Raw genomic sequence first — 17,144 nt, 5'->3', positions numbered from 1 at the left:
AGGCCCATTTCCATTTCAAACTGCATTCTGGCACTTTGTACTCCAGCACTACAGGCAGATCAATATTTAATGCTCAGAGAATCTGCTTCTGCAGGAGTCATGTCAGGGGACCTCTCGAGCCAATCTGCTTAGGCTGAGGAGTGATAATTATTCATGGGCTCCTGCCTCTTGCTCCTTCTTTTGCACAGCCCCGCTCTGCTGACTCAGTGCCTTAGTCTCCTCGCGCGCGCGCTCTCTCCACTGCTGTAGCTGGACCTCGTTGCCTTCGCAAGCTCGGAGCATCTGTAGCGCCTACAATGGCTAAAACTGCGATGGGTAAGAAATACAGAGCGTTCTCTTCGGCATAACAGCCTCTCTTTCCAAACCATCCCCTTTCTGCTGTCCTTGGTGCTGAATTGTATTTATAAAAGGGAAAATTATTATTATTATTATTATTATTATTATTATTATTATTATTATTATTATTATTATTAGTCTTGGTTTTTCTAAAAGCCATATCGGGAGAGGGCTAAGCAGCCGAGGTCTTAAGTCTATGCTTTACTTCAAGATTTTTTATTTCAGCCTTTTTAATAGCCTGATCCACAAAGCTTTTCAGCCGAAGTACTTCGTTGCAATCCGACTTAAATCTTAGTCGTGTTTCTTCGACCTAACGTCGGATAAATCAGGTGTCTCTTTAGGGGCTTAAGAAAATGCTGCTCCGGGGGGTAACGTAGAGCAAAGCAATAAGTTATTGTGTGTTTTGGGCTGACTTGTTTCCAGCCTCCCCCTCGCTCGCCCCCAGACATCCGATTCTGCCGATCGGTCGAGTCTCTGCGACCCTTTCGCAGGACCGAGGCGAGCGACCTTTGTACAATGTGTGCGGGGAACCTGGCCAGTCGCCTTCACTAGCCAAGACGCCCGCCACGTGGATGCGATGGGGACAGACAACATTTCCTTTGGCGAGGGCTGTTGCAAGAGGGGGCCGGGATCCGAATGAGACCGCGCTGCTTTCGAGTGCCTTTGTGCGAAAGGTGGAAGTGGTGTGTGCGTTTCTGTGTCACTTGCTTTTTTGCTTGCTCTTCGGCAGCGAGGGCATTTCGGGCTGGGGTGGCGGTGGCTGGCGGTGGCTTTGTGTAAGGCTCGCGCTGAGCCAGTGCTCCGGGCGTTCCCGGCGATAGCGCACCTGCAGAGTCCGACGCCACCCGCTCCGGCAGCCGAGCACAATGCAGACCGACCCCACCCATCTCGCCGCCGCCGCCGCCGCCGCCGGCGCGCCCCCGCCTCGCAGGAGCCCTGGGGGAAATCGCCCCTCCCTTCTCCCCCTCCCCCCGGCTAGCGAGAAAGACGCACGAAAGGAGCGGAGGACATCAAAGCAAAGGCTGCCCCTTCCCCCAGATTCTTCCTATAGCGCGATTGCTTATTTTTCGAATTATCTTGCTGGTCTGCTACAACCATTTGTTTCTGGGGATCCCTCTTGATCTTTTCTCCGCCCATGAAATATGCAGCCCGTGAAGTAGGTCACTGGATTAGCTTCCTCTTCCTCTTCCCCTTCTCTATAATTGCCTACCCATTACAATGCCTCCAGCGAGTTTGTTCTTATTTTGTCTGACTGGAGCAAAAGCTCCCCCCCCCCGCCTTTATTTTTTTCCATGCAGAGTCAATAAACCTCGGCCACACCCCTGTACTGCACGCTCCCGCCCTTTGCATCTAAGAAGGAAAAGGTTGCAGTGCGCTGGAGCGCTCTCCAGGAATCAGGACTGCAGGGCTGGGAGTGTCGGAGTAATCCACCATGCTTTAGCAAGGGATATCAAGAAAGATTATCCTTCCTCAAATCCTCTAATTTAGCAGCGTTTTGCAGAGTGCAATGGCTGGAACTGTCTCCTCTCACCTCCTTCCAACCCTTTCTCCTTAGCCTTTATTTTATTCTTGTCTGAGTCTGCAATAAAACCCGTGGAGAAAAGTGATACTGCAGTAAAGGGTGTGGTGGATCTCAGGAAGCACAGAAGAGACATGGATTGGCTACCATAACATCACACACTTTGCAGAGACTTTTTTTTTTTAATCACATTCCTTTCTCCTTTTGCAGAAACAAAATATATGGAAAGAGATGTTTTGTCAGAATACTAACTTACTAAGTTGGCCCACCCATAACTCATCGGGGCAGAACTGGAGGAAAACATCATTTTCCCCTGCTCTTGCTTCCAGGAAACAAAAGCCTTGTCACCGATGTTGTCCTCCTAGATGCTTTTAGCTCATGTGTTCAGAATTAATAGGAATGCCCACGGATGCCCTTTCATTAAATATTGCTCTGTTTTGGCTTCAAAATATTAAGCGCAGCAGCAGGAGCCATTTCAACCTGGTGGAAGAGGGCTTTGTTACTCCGGGTAGGGTATCAGACGGCTGCATATGCAAATACAAGCAGTCAGGAGCCATCAGTCTGGCCAGCCCCGCAGTGCTTGCTCACACCCGTTCCTTCCCCTCCCCAATGCAGCAATCCGGAAATCAGTATTGATAATTTGGCCTCCTCGGTCAGAGACTGATCACTGCAGGAGGCCCATTTTCTGAATTTGGGCACCATGGCTGTAAAGACTCCTCAAATACAGATGAGAGGCATCCAGAGGTCTGCTGATTAATAGATCCAGTTATTCTATTATTCAGTCTTCTTGCTATCATATATTAAAGCTGCTACTTGTCCTGTTTTCCTTGGATAATTAATTGCATTACAATATAAAAAGCTTCCATTTTTCCGATTACATTAATAATACTTCATTCTTATGTTTCAACCGGGGGGAAGCTTCTCAGGAAAAAAAAAAAATCTTAATATCTAACTCATCTAAATCTGAAATAACTTTTTTCATATTTACAAGCATAACCCAGCTGTTCCCTCTCTCCCTTGTATAGGTATGACTACCACTTTTTGTCTTGATGGGGGTTGGGTGGTCTATGACTTTTCCCCTGAAAAGGGATAAGGCAGAATCTGTTAAATTAAAATTAAAATCTTTAGAAAATCTGTCAGGATAAGAGCAAATATGTGGTACTCAGCCTAGGGCAACATTATCTGGCTAATGTCTGAGTGTTAGGGATTAGACAAAACAGGGGGTTGATTCTCATGTAGATGGAAGGCTGTAATTGACGCATCTAAAAGCAATTACTGCAATTACTTATAATACACACAATGTGCTTCAGAGGAAAATTGAGTAATGAACTGATAAAGAAATAGATACTGAACTTATAATAGATTTCTCCTCATTCATGATACAGGGCAACTGTCTGCCATGACAGCCTTGTGAAGTCTCACTCTTGCAATGAAGACTTCCAGTGACGCTATTTAGATGCACTATTCTCAAAGATGGAAACACTCTCCCCTGGAGCAATTTCAATTACAGCTAGGTGTGGGCATGAAATGGGAATGTTTTGTTTTGAATCCCTACAAGAAACCATCAAATTCCAGAAGTTCTGCAGAACCATTTCAGGTCAGTCACAGGTTAGCTAAACCAAAACCCAGAGCATTTCAGTTGTTTCAGGTTTCAGACAAAACAAAAGCCAGCTAAGGTGAGAAGGGCAATGCTGCTGTGTGTTTTCTCTTCCACAATTCTCAGTGCAGCATATCCATCCACTCCCATCTTCCCCCCACCTTTCTTCTGTCCCTCAGTCACCACCACCAGTGTCCCAAAGTAATGTATCATACTGGCCTACCCATCTTCATTTTCCCAGGTATCCCTTCCTTCCTTCCCCCCCCCCACTTCCACCACCCACCAATATCCTTCACTTTTCTCTACTCTCCAACCACTACTCTAGGCAGAACAAAACAGCCCCATTTCATCCCATGCGTGGATCAAAATTCTAGAAACAGGCACGTTGTAGTTCAGGCATGGACATCCCAATGCTAAATATTCCATGGAGCAATTTGTGCATAGAACACTTGCACATCCCTAATATTTGAGTTGTGAAAAAAGGGACCTGCATATCCTCAGAGGCATCTCTTTCTTTGTGAAATAAAAAGGAGGTCACATCTAATTAGAACCAGGTTTAGCTGACTTAACATTTTACTACCAATAAAAGATTTGTTATAAAGTCACTTGGTATGGAGGTTACATTTAGCCATCAGTTACATAGATTTACTTTGCACTTTGTTCAGAAGTGCTTGCTGGGAATCATGAGTGAATAGAATTGCAACTACTTCAAAAGCTTGTATCATGAAACATCAGTAACAGGCCTTCAGCATCCAGGTTGAATGGAACACCCTTCTTAGAAAAAGTCGTTTTTGGTAATCCTAAGGCAGGTTAAATCATTGTTGTTTCAGCACCTTTTTAATTAACCAAAGATGAATGGGATAATGTGACTAGATGTGTTAAATTGTGATGCTTTTATCTTTTTTACATGTATAATTTTCACTGTTAGAAACGGTTTTAGTGTTATGAAATGGGAGTGCCCAACTGATAAGTATCAAATATTTCTGTTTCTTTTTGCCACATTACATTTCGCTACTGATTTTGGTTATTTGTAATATTATTTTCTAAATTTCTGAAATACTAATTGTACATCCTATTCATATTATTTTCTTCCAGTGTGTCCTAATACACATAATAAGCAAGATCCAGCCAAAATTATACTTTTCATCCATTGATGTAAATAGAAGAGTTTTAAGCATGTGTTTTACTTTCAACTGAAATAAACTAGTTTTCAAAAAGTTTGACTCATTTGGGAAAACATTTGGTGCTTTAGGGCAGAGCAATCAGGGTCCTCAACTCAATTTCACAGGGTCTTCCATCTAATTTCAAGAACCTTCTGCAAGCAAGCAACTGAGTCCTCCAGCAATTTTGAAATTATGGGTATCATAATTCAGTCTCACTAGAAAACATTGAGTGGGCAAAGCTAGCATAATTTCTCTGTTACCCTAGGCTGATCTCTGAAGTTAGCATGTATAACATGTGATAGGTCTAAGAAAGTCATGACATTGATTTTGATATATTCTGAGATTTCTTTCAGCTATATGTAGGGTTGAGTTCTAACCTATAAGGCAGCAAATTGATTGAATTTTTATCTTGCCATTTCTTCCAAAGTAGGATTGAGAAAAGTATATAAACCACTTAGTAGTTATCTTCACTGTGATTTATGGTAAGATGAGAGATTAAACGAAATTGCTGTAGCAAGGGTATGTGATGTTTGTTTAACCCCAAATCTGCTCCAATTACAGGGAAGGAGATGGATTTAGATTAACAGCCACAGAGGGTATATCCTGAGGATCCAAAACCAATCTCAAGTATGATACTTCCACACATTGTCTTTTTTCCTCGGATGAGCTCATTCTAGAACAGGGAGAAAGTACCTGGACCCTGCAGGAAATGAAGGCACCAGTTACAGTTCTGCTCTGTTCAGTTCACCACATTGACATTGAGATAAATTCTCAGAGGAAAATAAAATAATTGATCAGTGCTGGTAAATTAAACCTAAACTATTCCAATAGAAAATCAAAGCAATCACCCATCAAAGAAAAATATGCTGACATACTGTGCCAAAGTTATAATAAATCAGATATGCTTTCTACTTCTTTCAAATTGCCACTCCTCCCAACTTTCCAATATATAAAAAGCATATCGACTGCTTTTTAAAAGAGCCTAAATGATTATTTAATAAGACTTTAGTTGCTTGTTCACATTATCCATTGTCCAACTACAAGAACAATAAAGCTTGTTCAGGAGCATTTTCCTAGAGTCCTGTAATTAAGCTTTTTTTCCCTGAAACATTTCAAACAGGAAGTATATTTCAGTAAATCTTGCTTCAGTTTTAAATCCAAAAGAACATAATAATATTTGGAGAGGAACATGAATAAGAGGAGGTTTCATGAGAACTCCCTCATATTCACTTTAAATCTGTTCAAAACACTTCATAAGCAGTGGATCATTTTATTGTTGACTTTCAGCAACATGGCATTTAGGAATTTTTTAAAATGCTGATGGGTTGTGGGTTACAGGAGTTAAAGTCCAACATGCTGACACACCCCTGGTTGAGGAAAGTTGACACAGATTCAACTTTCAAGGAATAATCTCACACCCACAAATTTTATCAATAATAAAACCTGTCAAGCTACAGTTACGTGGTTATAACATATTCATCTAAATCCTTTCAAAAGATAATTAGCTTTGCCATCCATTCTTTTATTTATTTCTTAGAGGTGTATGCTATCTTTCCATCAGGAGCTCAAGGTGGCATACAGAGTACAGCCTCCCACACTTTCCTCCACAGCAACATCCCACATTACTGGACTGAAGTCACCCAGTGATCTCCCATGGCTGGGAATAGATTTGAACCTGGGAGTCCCTGGTCCTAGTTCAACACCTTAGCCATTTCAGCATATTACCTACTTCTTGATCTTACCCCATAATATACTGAGGTCTACAAGTAGTAAGTTTATTTAATAATAATTAGTTATTAATTAATTTGATATTTATTCATTATTAAATAATCATACACAAATAAAATAGTACCTACTAGTGCATTAATATTAATTATAAATATTATAATTGTTAATTACTGTATTAATATTTTACTATGCATCATGTAATTGTGTCCTCCTTGCCTGGAAATTTAAACAATATTTCAAAATAGAAATAAAAAGTATGCATAATTATCAGTTTTAAAAGTGGGACAACTTTTAAAACATAGTTATCTAAATAGACTTTATTTAATAATGAATACATTGTTTATGTTTGCTTGAAACTTTGGGCCATATCTTCAAAATACTTTTGTCAATAATAGTTTTTCTGTTGCTAGGACATCATACTCTACAAATACATTGGACAACTCCCATTATTCTAATGAGGTGAGCTTTATTGTTGAACCAAACTCACTTTAGTTTTAGATTTTAAACTCACTTTTCAACTATCTGGAGGCCTACTTTTCAGAGAAAACTTATATAGTCTCCTCTTTATAGGTTGGGCAGAGTATATTCTGCAGATGCTTGTTTACAGCAATCCAGCAGCCACACTTTATACTGTTCCTTTCATTCTATGTGCAAAGAGTTATATATTGTTTTCTCTTGTATGAAAGAGAAAATACAAACAAACATATCACTTCTATCTCATTTTACCTGTTGTGGCTGTCCCCAAGGTGTATAAGAAATGGTAATTTCGTGAAATGTAGACAATTTTGTTAGAGCATGGGTGGATAAGAGCCACACCTGGGTCCCACATGTGGGTTTATGTATTTATTTATGTATCTTTTAAATTTATGTGACTGCACACTCAACACACAACTCTGGGCAGCTCACAAACAGAAAAGCCAATAGTAAGAAAACAAAACCATTTAAAAACCACCCAACATGCTCAGAGCAAGTCAGTCAACATATAATCAAAAGGAGATGGCCTCATCTCACAATGTAGCCCAATGCCAGGGGAAGAATCAGGTGTTTACAATAGGCTAGCAAATTCCTTCTGAATTTCAGGGGGTATGGTGTTACAGAGAGCAGGCACCATGACAAGAGAAGACACTTCCTGGGTCCTATTAGATGACAATGTTTAAGGGACCTGTACCACGTCCATTCTGTCAGACCTCATGGGATGGGCAGAAATTATTATAAATAGGCAGATAATCTGGTCCTATGCCATGAAAGTCTTAAAAGGTGATGATCAGCACCTTGAATGGCATCCAGAAGCCTTCTGGGAGCCAGTTCAGTTTGCAGAGTATAGGGGTTACATAGCATACTAAGGCAGGCTTATAACTACTCATGCTGTGGCATTGTGGACCAGTTGTCTTCCAAATCATCTTCAAGGGCAGCTGTATGCAGAACACATTGCAGTAATCCAGATGAAAGGTGATGAAAGCATGAGTGGCAGAGATTAGGACCTCCTGGTCTAGGCATAGGTGCAATTGGCATACAAGATGGACCTGTAAAAGACCCCCTTAGTAACAGCTGCCACTTGCTCTTTGTGCAATAATTGAGAGTCTAGAAGGACCCCCAAATTGTGTACCAACTCTGTCTGGGAAGTGCAGTCCCATCCAGAACCAAAGATCCAGAACCAAAGCCACTGAGATAGCCAGGAGGGCCAGGACAGTGCACCTCCACCATCCCAGTCCCTCCAGAAGTGATGAACAAATATGCCCAATGGCATCTCAGTGCTATAACAAGGTCTGAATCCTGACTGAAAGAGGTCCAGATAATCCAGTTGGTTAGGCAGGATTTTCTGCACTTTTCCCTTGAGGTTTAGGGGATTATTGGGTTTCTTTGTGTTTCAACTGAGACCTCCTTTAGGATTTATACTATATTTTTAATTTTTGACAATAGTTCCTGTAAGAAACCCACAAAGAAAAAGAGGGATTAATGGAATTTAGTAGCTCTGAGGCTTCATGTTGCTCAGTCTAGAGCAAGGTAACTTAAGAATTGCATGCTTTTGTAGGACTGCTTTCTAAAATCCTGTGCAAGCCATTTCATCAGCATCCTTCATACAAAAGGAATAAAAAAGAGAGTTTCAAAAATGCAGTAAGGAAGAGAAAAGGGAGTATCAGGAAATAGAGAATTGTGGTTATCAAGGGCTGGATCTTGGCTCAAACCCCAGAGCAAAGCCCCCTCCCCAAATGATCATCCACAGATTGGCAGATGATGGAGTCAATGAAAATTTGGCCTGGCATCAGTCCATTAGTTGGAAGGGCCATGAGAGTCTGACTCTGCTCAAAGAAGCATTCTTATTTTAAAAAATATATTTTATTGTCAATAATTAACTGGGAAAGGACATAATTATAGATGTTCATTTCACTATCTTTACTATAAAATATATTCTTTCCTACAACCTGATGGTATTTATTCCCAGTGTGTTGGTTGGTTGGATTCTTTAAAAAAAGACAAACTGGAATGTTAAAGACCATCCTGGAGGATTAGTGGAAATAGGCAAACAACCTCATCAGTTTCCCTCCTGGTGAATGGATGTCTTGGGACTAGTCATGCCCACGGCAGCTATTTCGTGAACAGGAAGTCCCTAGACACCCAGCCCCTTCAGTTATTTATTAGAGCAGCTATGGAACACTCTTCAACAAGTTGCCCATCTAGGAATTATTATGGTTATGTTGGTTGGCCTTCCTTGATTTCCAGCAGCTATCCATATTTCAAGTAGGAAATTTCATTTTCAACTCTCCTATCTATAGGTGTCCAGGGTTGAATCTGGATCCTTTCTCATGCAATGTACATTGCCTCCCCCCACACACCCCCAACAAGATGTGACTTCCGGATCATATGTTAAACCTAGTGAGATTTATGCCTGCATTTATAATTTTTCTAAAAGATTTGTCCAAGAGATGCAATAATGGCACTTTTTAAAAAAAATTTCTCCCCATTTTATTTAGCAATAAAGCCTGAGAAGGAAACACTTCTTTATTTCCTGTCTTTCCATGGTATGGTTTGCCATTCCTGTAATGAAAAATCTGGGGAAAAAAGTCAGTTTAATCAACGTATGTTCATTTGTATCCAATTGTTCCTGGTTATACTGTAGATAGTGGAATATAAAATATGAGCATGTGTTCCAATGGGCAACAATACTTTTGTCTGATTGCTTTAAATTGTCTATAAATGTAGAAAGAAGAGCCAGTTTGGTATAGTGGTTAAGGCATCAGGCTAGAAACTAGGAGATTATGAGTTCTAGTCCCACTTTAGGCACGAAGCCAGCTGAGTGACCTTGGGCCAGTCACACTCTCTCAACCCTAGGAAGGAGGCAATGGCAAACTACTTCCGAAATCTTGCCAAGAAAACTGCAGGGGCTAGTCCAGGCAGTCACCAGGAGTCAATACTGACTCAAAGGCATGTGCGCACACACAAATATGGAAAGTCCACAGACCCAGTTGAATGCAGTATGAATGTGTACAGCATAAACAATACTGAATCATATTATATATTCAGTTTATATATCAATATTTTATATATATATATATATATATATATATATATATATATATATAACATATATCCAACCACTATCATTATCCAGCTTCAGATTTAAGTCAAATTGTTCTGCTGTACAATTTAAATCTTCTCATGTGCATAATGTGCTAAAGTTTAAGGTCTTATATACCCACTCAATGGCTTATGCATCACAGCCTCAGGCTGAACTTACAACTTTTCTAAGAAACCATATTTTGGTAGAGTGCAGAATTATAATGATAAGCTTTGTCTGCTTTTTGCAGATGAAATCCAGAAGCCTATGCTTACTTCCTACCTCAACCAGTTTTAAGTCTGATAAGATGTGTTTTGGTAGGGTATCCCAGGGCAATCCAGAAACAAAACCAGGATTCTTTTTCATCTCTGTTGGAGACATTTCTTACTCATGATAGTTATTATGCTGCTGTGTCAGAATAGAATAGAATAGAATAGAATTTGAGAGCGGAACAGGGGCACGGGTCATGAATATTTTTAATCTGGGATTACTCTTCTCACACAAAGTACTGAAAATGACACTGGAACAAAATATTATATTGTGGAACTTATTTTATAAATAGATCTTTAATGGCATTGTAAAACAGGATAGGTGTTTAGCTTATTTATCCAGGTTAGTCTACAAAGCAAGAGTGTCCACAGGATGTAGTCAAAAATGTCCACCTGGCAGCTACATCAGTGTGCTCAAAGTGCCACCTATTTTTTTATCTGTGTTGTTCTGCCTGTTGTTTTACATTGGAGCTACCATCTTGATTTTTTGGGATTATGCCCTGCAGCCCTGCCCCCCCCCCCCCCCCCGGGATTATGAATTCTGTGTCAGAAAGATTCATGGATAAGTTACCATGCATAAGCGTTCACCAGCACTACTACACTAATTCCATAAGTAGGGTCAGGTCCATGGTCTGTGCAGAGAGATTGCCAAAAGCACTTCTTCATAACATATATTTTCAGGGATGAGTTATGCCTCCACATGGACCACTTCATTTCTCTTTGTCTGAATAATGTTAACTTTGATGACTGGCAACTGCATGTATAAGTAAGACTTCCCTGACTTACCACCTTCAGGTTCATTGGACTTACTCCCATAATTTCCAGTCAACATGACATTTTGACCATCTTGGCTGGAAATTGTGGAAGTTCAGACAGCTTATCTAGAAGGCCTCAGATCAGGGAAGATTGAAATAAAAGCCCAAACTTTTTGATATTGATAAAATCGCCTACTTGGTGCCAAACTATTCCTCTCTCCACATCCAAATTATCACTACCTGAAGAGTAAAGATGGGCCGTTACTGAACTATTATTTTTCTTCAGAGTTCTATTCCCCTTTGCCACAAAGGGGCATATAAACTGTCATTAGCTTTTGTCTGATACTGGATCAGAACATTTACCCATATGTAGATAGTTTGCAAGTGTACTGTGATTTGAACTCTGTTATTTGAAAATTCTGAGTGCTGCCATCTCTGCTCACAATTGAGTGTTCATGACCTGTTAGCAAACAAATTGAGCTGAATATGTGTTACCAAGAATACAAGCATTCTCCATCCTTCTGCTACTGCAGCATTTGGCTTTAATTTGGCAACTGTTGGGTCCTTTAAACTGAGCTGTCAATTACAAATTGACCAAGCCAATTGAGAAAACAGTGGCTAAAGAAACTAGCCAGGTTAGGGTTAATAATGATATAGATACTGGATGTTGGGTGCATATATTCCCATAAGAAACAAGGCCAAACCTGTCTGTATTTTTCTCCACTCCATGTAGAACAAACACCAGTTAGAAATCTGGTTAAAACATGAATGACAAAGAACTTCAAGAGGAAGCTTCAGCAGTAACAATTGGAGAAAAAGAGACAAAAATTCTATAGGAAGCCCAAGACAAGATATTTATTGAAACGTAGAGCATTTCAGAAGATTTCCTCTTTCTTCGGGGGCAATCTAACTTATGAATGACCAATCTTTTGTGTAGTGCCTTTGTCAAATAATATGTGGTGCGTATACAAATGTAAGATACAATGGATTGAAATTTGAATGCTGATTATTCTCTTGTTATTTTGATGTCAGAAAGGCAATATTCTAGAGGGCCTGAACTGACTTTGCCATTTAAAAGCACTTTCATTATATAATTCCATTTATTCAAATAAAACAAGCTATAGAAAATCTGTTTACAGACTGGTATGTAACAGTCACTTCTGATATAAGTTAATGAGTCAGTTTTGCTTTGTTTAATGAAATTTCAATAGTGGTTTTATTTTAATAGTGAAAATTGTTATACAGCTTTAGTATATGAGAACAAAACTGTATAAATTACGAGTCATTTGGAATCTGGACTTGAAGGAAAAAGGTACAACACATCCTAGATGATTTATTTACTTATATTTCATTTAATGCAAAGATTGACAGGAAGCTTAAATAGACAGTAATACTGGGGTTTGTTTTTCATCCAGGATATCACATTGCCTTTTAACTTAAAAATTGATATTATATTAGGAAAAGGTGCATACAAAATGCCTATATGAAGACAGTTACATACCTTCAATAAATGTTATAAAAATATGTATAAAATAAATTTTAATAAACATACTTTAAAAATTGCTTTGGAAATTAGACTCCAAGGGGGGTTTCAGAGGAAAATCACAACATGTATGTGATGATGACATCACACAAATGCCATGATTTAAATACTTGGGTCAGATGTTGTGGTGTAAGTTGGGGGTAAGTTGGTGATAGTGGACCAACTTTGCAGCACGCTATAGGAAGTGGATTGCTTGGATCATTTCAGTCAGGGTTCAGGACAGTTTTGAGATGGAGATAGCATTGATCATTCTCCTGAATGACCTGTATTGGGATCTAGATGGAGGAAGTATGTCCCTCCTGGTCTTGTTAGATCCCTCAGCAGCTTTTGATACCATCAACCATGGTATCCTTTTGGGCTGCCTGTGAGGGTTGGGGGTTGGAGTCATTATCTTGCAATGGTTCTGCTACTTTTTTAATGTGTGGCTCCAATCTATTTTCGTGGGGGAGGAAAGGTCAGCCTGGTGGCCCCTGACTTGTGGGGTGCTGCAGGAGTTTCTTGTCTCCTCTGCTTTTGAACATCTACATGAAGCTGCTGGGAGAGGTCATTCGATGGTTCAGGGTATGGTATCATCAATATGCCAATTATATCCAATTGCACATCACCACCCTAGGCAGTAGGGGAGATGCTGTCAACTCCTTTTCCCAGTGCCTGGAGGCTGTCAGGGACTTGATAGGAGAAAATAGACTGAAGTTGAACCCTGGCAAGTCAGAGTTGATGCTGATACATTGGTGTCTTTGGTCACCACCTGAATGACTCCTTTTCAAATACTTTAAAATACCAGGATCAGTTAAAGCAGTTCCATCCACACTTACCTCAAAGAAAGTAGGTGGTTCTGGAGTGGTCACTATTTTTTAGACTAATTTCTTTCATGAATTATTATGTTCCATAAATATGTTCATTTATGAGCTTCTTGAAAGAGGATGGGATTGAACAGGGTAATAAATATTTAAAGCCGTTAACTTGTAAGAAACTTGAGGCACTACAATTTAGAAGTCCAGCATTATTTTCTTCTTCAACAGAATGCTTCATGGGAACATAGATATTTATTAACTATTGAGAGAGAGAGAGAGAGAGAGAGAGAGAGAGAGAGAGAGAGGCAGAAAAGAGCCCCTGATACCTCACACTTATTTGGAATTAAAGGCAAGACATTCTCTTGAAACTCATTCATCCCTTAGAAGTTCTTATCACCCTGGAGAATGATAAAAATTCCACAACTCTCATGTGGGTGGTGGGGGTTGAGAATACAATGAGTACAAGTAGAGAAGATAACATGAAACCAGGGACATCTGTGTGGTGAAGGTATCAAAAAAATCAACTGCATGATCAAAGCCCTGACTCTTTTTAACACGCATTGTGTAGTGTACATAAATGAAGGGTGGGGCTTTAATTGATCATGGACCTAATTTTTACTCTCTTGATGTCCCTGTGGAGACCCGTGTGCAATCAGCATCTATTTTGCCTTTATGTTATTTTCATCTCTTTCTTGACATTGCTGCTCTTTTTTAAAATCAATAAACAATGATAAATCATTAATCATTAATAAAGAAAATTAAATCATTAAGCATCAATAGAATACCATATTTTTCTTTTCTTGAACCTTTTTTGCAGGGAGGCAGATTTTAGGAAGAAGATGAGGATCAGTGTACATACAAGGTGGCAGCCAGTGCACTTACTTTAAGTTTTTGTTTTTTGTTTTTTGCCTTTTAAAAACTGAATCCAACCTAATTAACTTAATGAATGCCCTTAATATTCTGTTCAATAACAAAAGAGAAAACAGGCTTTAAACTGCCAGCATGGTTAATATAAAATTGAAAGCACCCAGCATATCCAGATCACTTAACCTTCAAACTTCATGAGACGGCTTTTGGTAATGAAATCACTGAGAGATCAATGTAAATACATTTATGGGAGGCTAAAAGAAATACAACCTTTCTGTGGCCAGCATTTCATGGTTCATATGAATTTAATCTCATTGTTTCCTTTGTGGTGTCTCTCCCAAAGCAGAACATTCAGTTGGAATACAAACACATACTGGAAAGGTTGCCTAAAGGACAAGAACAACAAAACAAACCTATAAAATAGATGCAGAGGCAGAAATAGGCCTAATCACTGAAAATCAAAGCCCAATAATGGATTTTTTTTTTTTTTAGTATTACTTTAAAGGATTGATGTTACAATAATCACTAATATCATTTGTTTATATATCTCATAGATTAAACTCTCTATACAAATTTAAAAGCTTCCAGACTGGAATCTGTTGAAGAGCATTTTAATATTCTCATTTGAGGAAAAATTAATTCTGATATTTTCAAATGTTTAGATAGATTGTTTTTCTTTTTATACTACACCTAGTTAGTTAGTTAGTTAGTTAGGCCTGGATAGGTGACAGCACATAGACAACCTTGTGTGGGCTTGATGAGATATTTGGTCAGAAGATCACCAAAGAATTCCATGGTTGTAGGTTAACTGGAAAGTCTATGGAAATGACTCCCATACTGTTGCAAAGAAGATGGTGTGGTTGTGACCTTATACTTAAACATGAGTAAAGCTCAACTCAAGGCTTTCTGTACTTTGACTTTTACCTAATGATTTTTTATATTTGTTAAAATATTTTTATATTTATTAATGAGTACTGAATTTTAAACTAAAGTTTAGTTTAAATTCTGAAGGCTAGAGTACATTGGTTTTATTTTAATTTTGAAGTAAGACGTTTGAGTGTGTGTTACCTCCAAGCTGGTGGGATGCAGACAACACAGAATTGATTAGCAAGCACACTAATAGAATAGTGTGAGTATGCTTTGGGTAAATCTAGGTTTTAGTCATGTTTGTGACATACATACTGCCCAAAATGTGCCACAAATGACTGATATTGCCCTTATTGTTAGCAGAGAATGCTGCATATGGTACAGGTACAGCTAAGACTAACCTAGTCTACACCTTTTCTATGCTATTAGAAAGTGTTATGTAAAAGCTTCAATTATGTAAAACCCTCAGTTGACCAAAGCCATGATGACTGGAGAGATCAATATTTATGGGCCAATCTGGTAACAACTATAGCTCACAGAAGATTACAAAGTTACAATGTGAGAAGAATAAATGGGAGACACTATGAATTGAATGAAATTAAAGGAAAAATATGTTTGGGGTCAGTGAAACTAAGAGAAAGAGAGGAAGTGTAATAGATCTAAATGAAGGTCTGAATATGAATCTATAAAGGGATGTGACAGCATAGATTTAATTTTGAATGAAAGAGCTAATATACATGTCAGAATGTCTGAATCAGAGTCATGGTTTTTTGTGCATGCATATGAAAATAAGAATCCATAGGTTGGTGGCAAGTGCATGTTATCTTCAGTGAATGATGATAATAGACAAAAATAGTATGAGTTTTGAGAAAGTACTGCAACATTCTGAATAAATGTGATGTGGGGAATTATTCTGTTAAATGACATGAATGGAGGGTGGGAATGAGATGAGAGAAGATGGGAGAATATTTGGCCATTCAGAGACCCAAGAATGAAGGAGAATGTGGACTGCTTAGAAAAAAGAATGTTTGTTTCAGATAAGCATAGATCTCTTCATACACAGGGATGGCAAAGGAATGAATCAAAAAAACATAATTGATGGATTATTTTTTGTGATGAAAGATTGAGAGAATCAGTGAAGAAGGAAGGATGATAAGAGACTGAATATGGGACAAACCATTTTGGATAATGTCAAGAGTGGATTGGGAAAAATCGACATGGGACCAAAGAAAGTAATGAAAGAAACTAGTGTAAAAGTAGCACAATCACAGGATGACTAAGTATGAGGCCTGTATGAAAACAATATTAAAAGATAGATTGATCTCTCAACAGAATGAACGGTGTATGGATATAAGCAACAAGAGTGCAGAAGCATTTGGAACAGAGAGAAAAGAATTATGTTATAGAATGCCACAGAAGTGTGCAGAATCGCACTAATGAGAGAAGAAGATGCTTGGGGGAAGGAAGAGTTGAAAGAGGTTGTGGATAAGAAAAAATTATATAGGAGAATAATTTTTGAGAAGAAAGAGGATGAGAGAAAGGTATTGCATAATGTGTATAGAAAATAAAAGATGGATACATAGAATGTAGTTAAAGACAGAAGGGGATGGTTAAGATTAAATGAGGTAGAGTAATTCTGAAGCACAGTTTTAAAATGTTCTGGAACTCAGTGAAGAGGACTGAACTAGAAGCCTCCAGCAGAATGACTGTAATTAAAAACAAAATTGATTAAGTGATTTGGAATGAAATTGAATTGAGGGGGTGCTAGAAGGAGAAAGCATAGGATAGCATGAATTTGTTTGAGTTATGGAATAGTTTGAGCAAGTATGAAACTGAAGATTGGTTGCTGAGCATGATCTCAGATGTGTAGGGTAAAAGTAAAGCATGCATGTGAATAAATGGAATGTTTAGTGAATGTGTCTGTGTTGAGCAGGGAGTAAGACAGAGACATGTGATGTCCCCTGATTGTTTAATGTATTGAGAAAGAGAGAGAGAGGGAGGGAGGGAGGGGGAGAGAGAGAACATCGGTGATGTTGTATAGGTGTGCTAGATGGGATGTGAATGTTTGTGTACTTTTGTATGCAGATGATGGTGTGTTGTTGGCTGAGAATCTAAGTGATTTGCAGCACATGTTAGATTGTATGATGCAG

At 38.9% G+C, this 17,144-nt stretch overlaps 1 protein-coding gene across 1 annotated transcript in view; it reads left to right on the top strand.

Moving 5' to 3' along the window:
- The first annotated feature begins 225 nt into the window (after positions 1-225).
- STMN2 (stathmin 2) overlaps positions 226-17,144 on the top strand; it is a 31,287-nt gene continuing 14,368 nt past the window's right edge. The window contains exon 1 of the mRNA XM_007439303.4: positions 226-315. Coding sequence (XP_007439365.1) covers positions 297-315 — 19 coding nt within the window. The 5' untranslated portion in view covers positions 226-296. The remainder of the gene's footprint in view (positions 316-17,144) is intronic.

This window comes from Python bivittatus, unplaced genomic scaffold (assembly GCF_059951505.1).
Source record: "Python bivittatus isolate LINGU-HERP-01145 unplaced genomic scaffold, Pbiv_v1 ctg000590_np1212, whole genome shotgun sequence".
NCBI lineage: Eukaryota > Metazoa > Chordata > Lepidosauria > Squamata > Pythonidae > Python > Python bivittatus.
The sequence above is the reverse complement of the archived record's forward strand: the minus strand, read 5'-3'. Positions and strand labels throughout refer to the sequence as shown.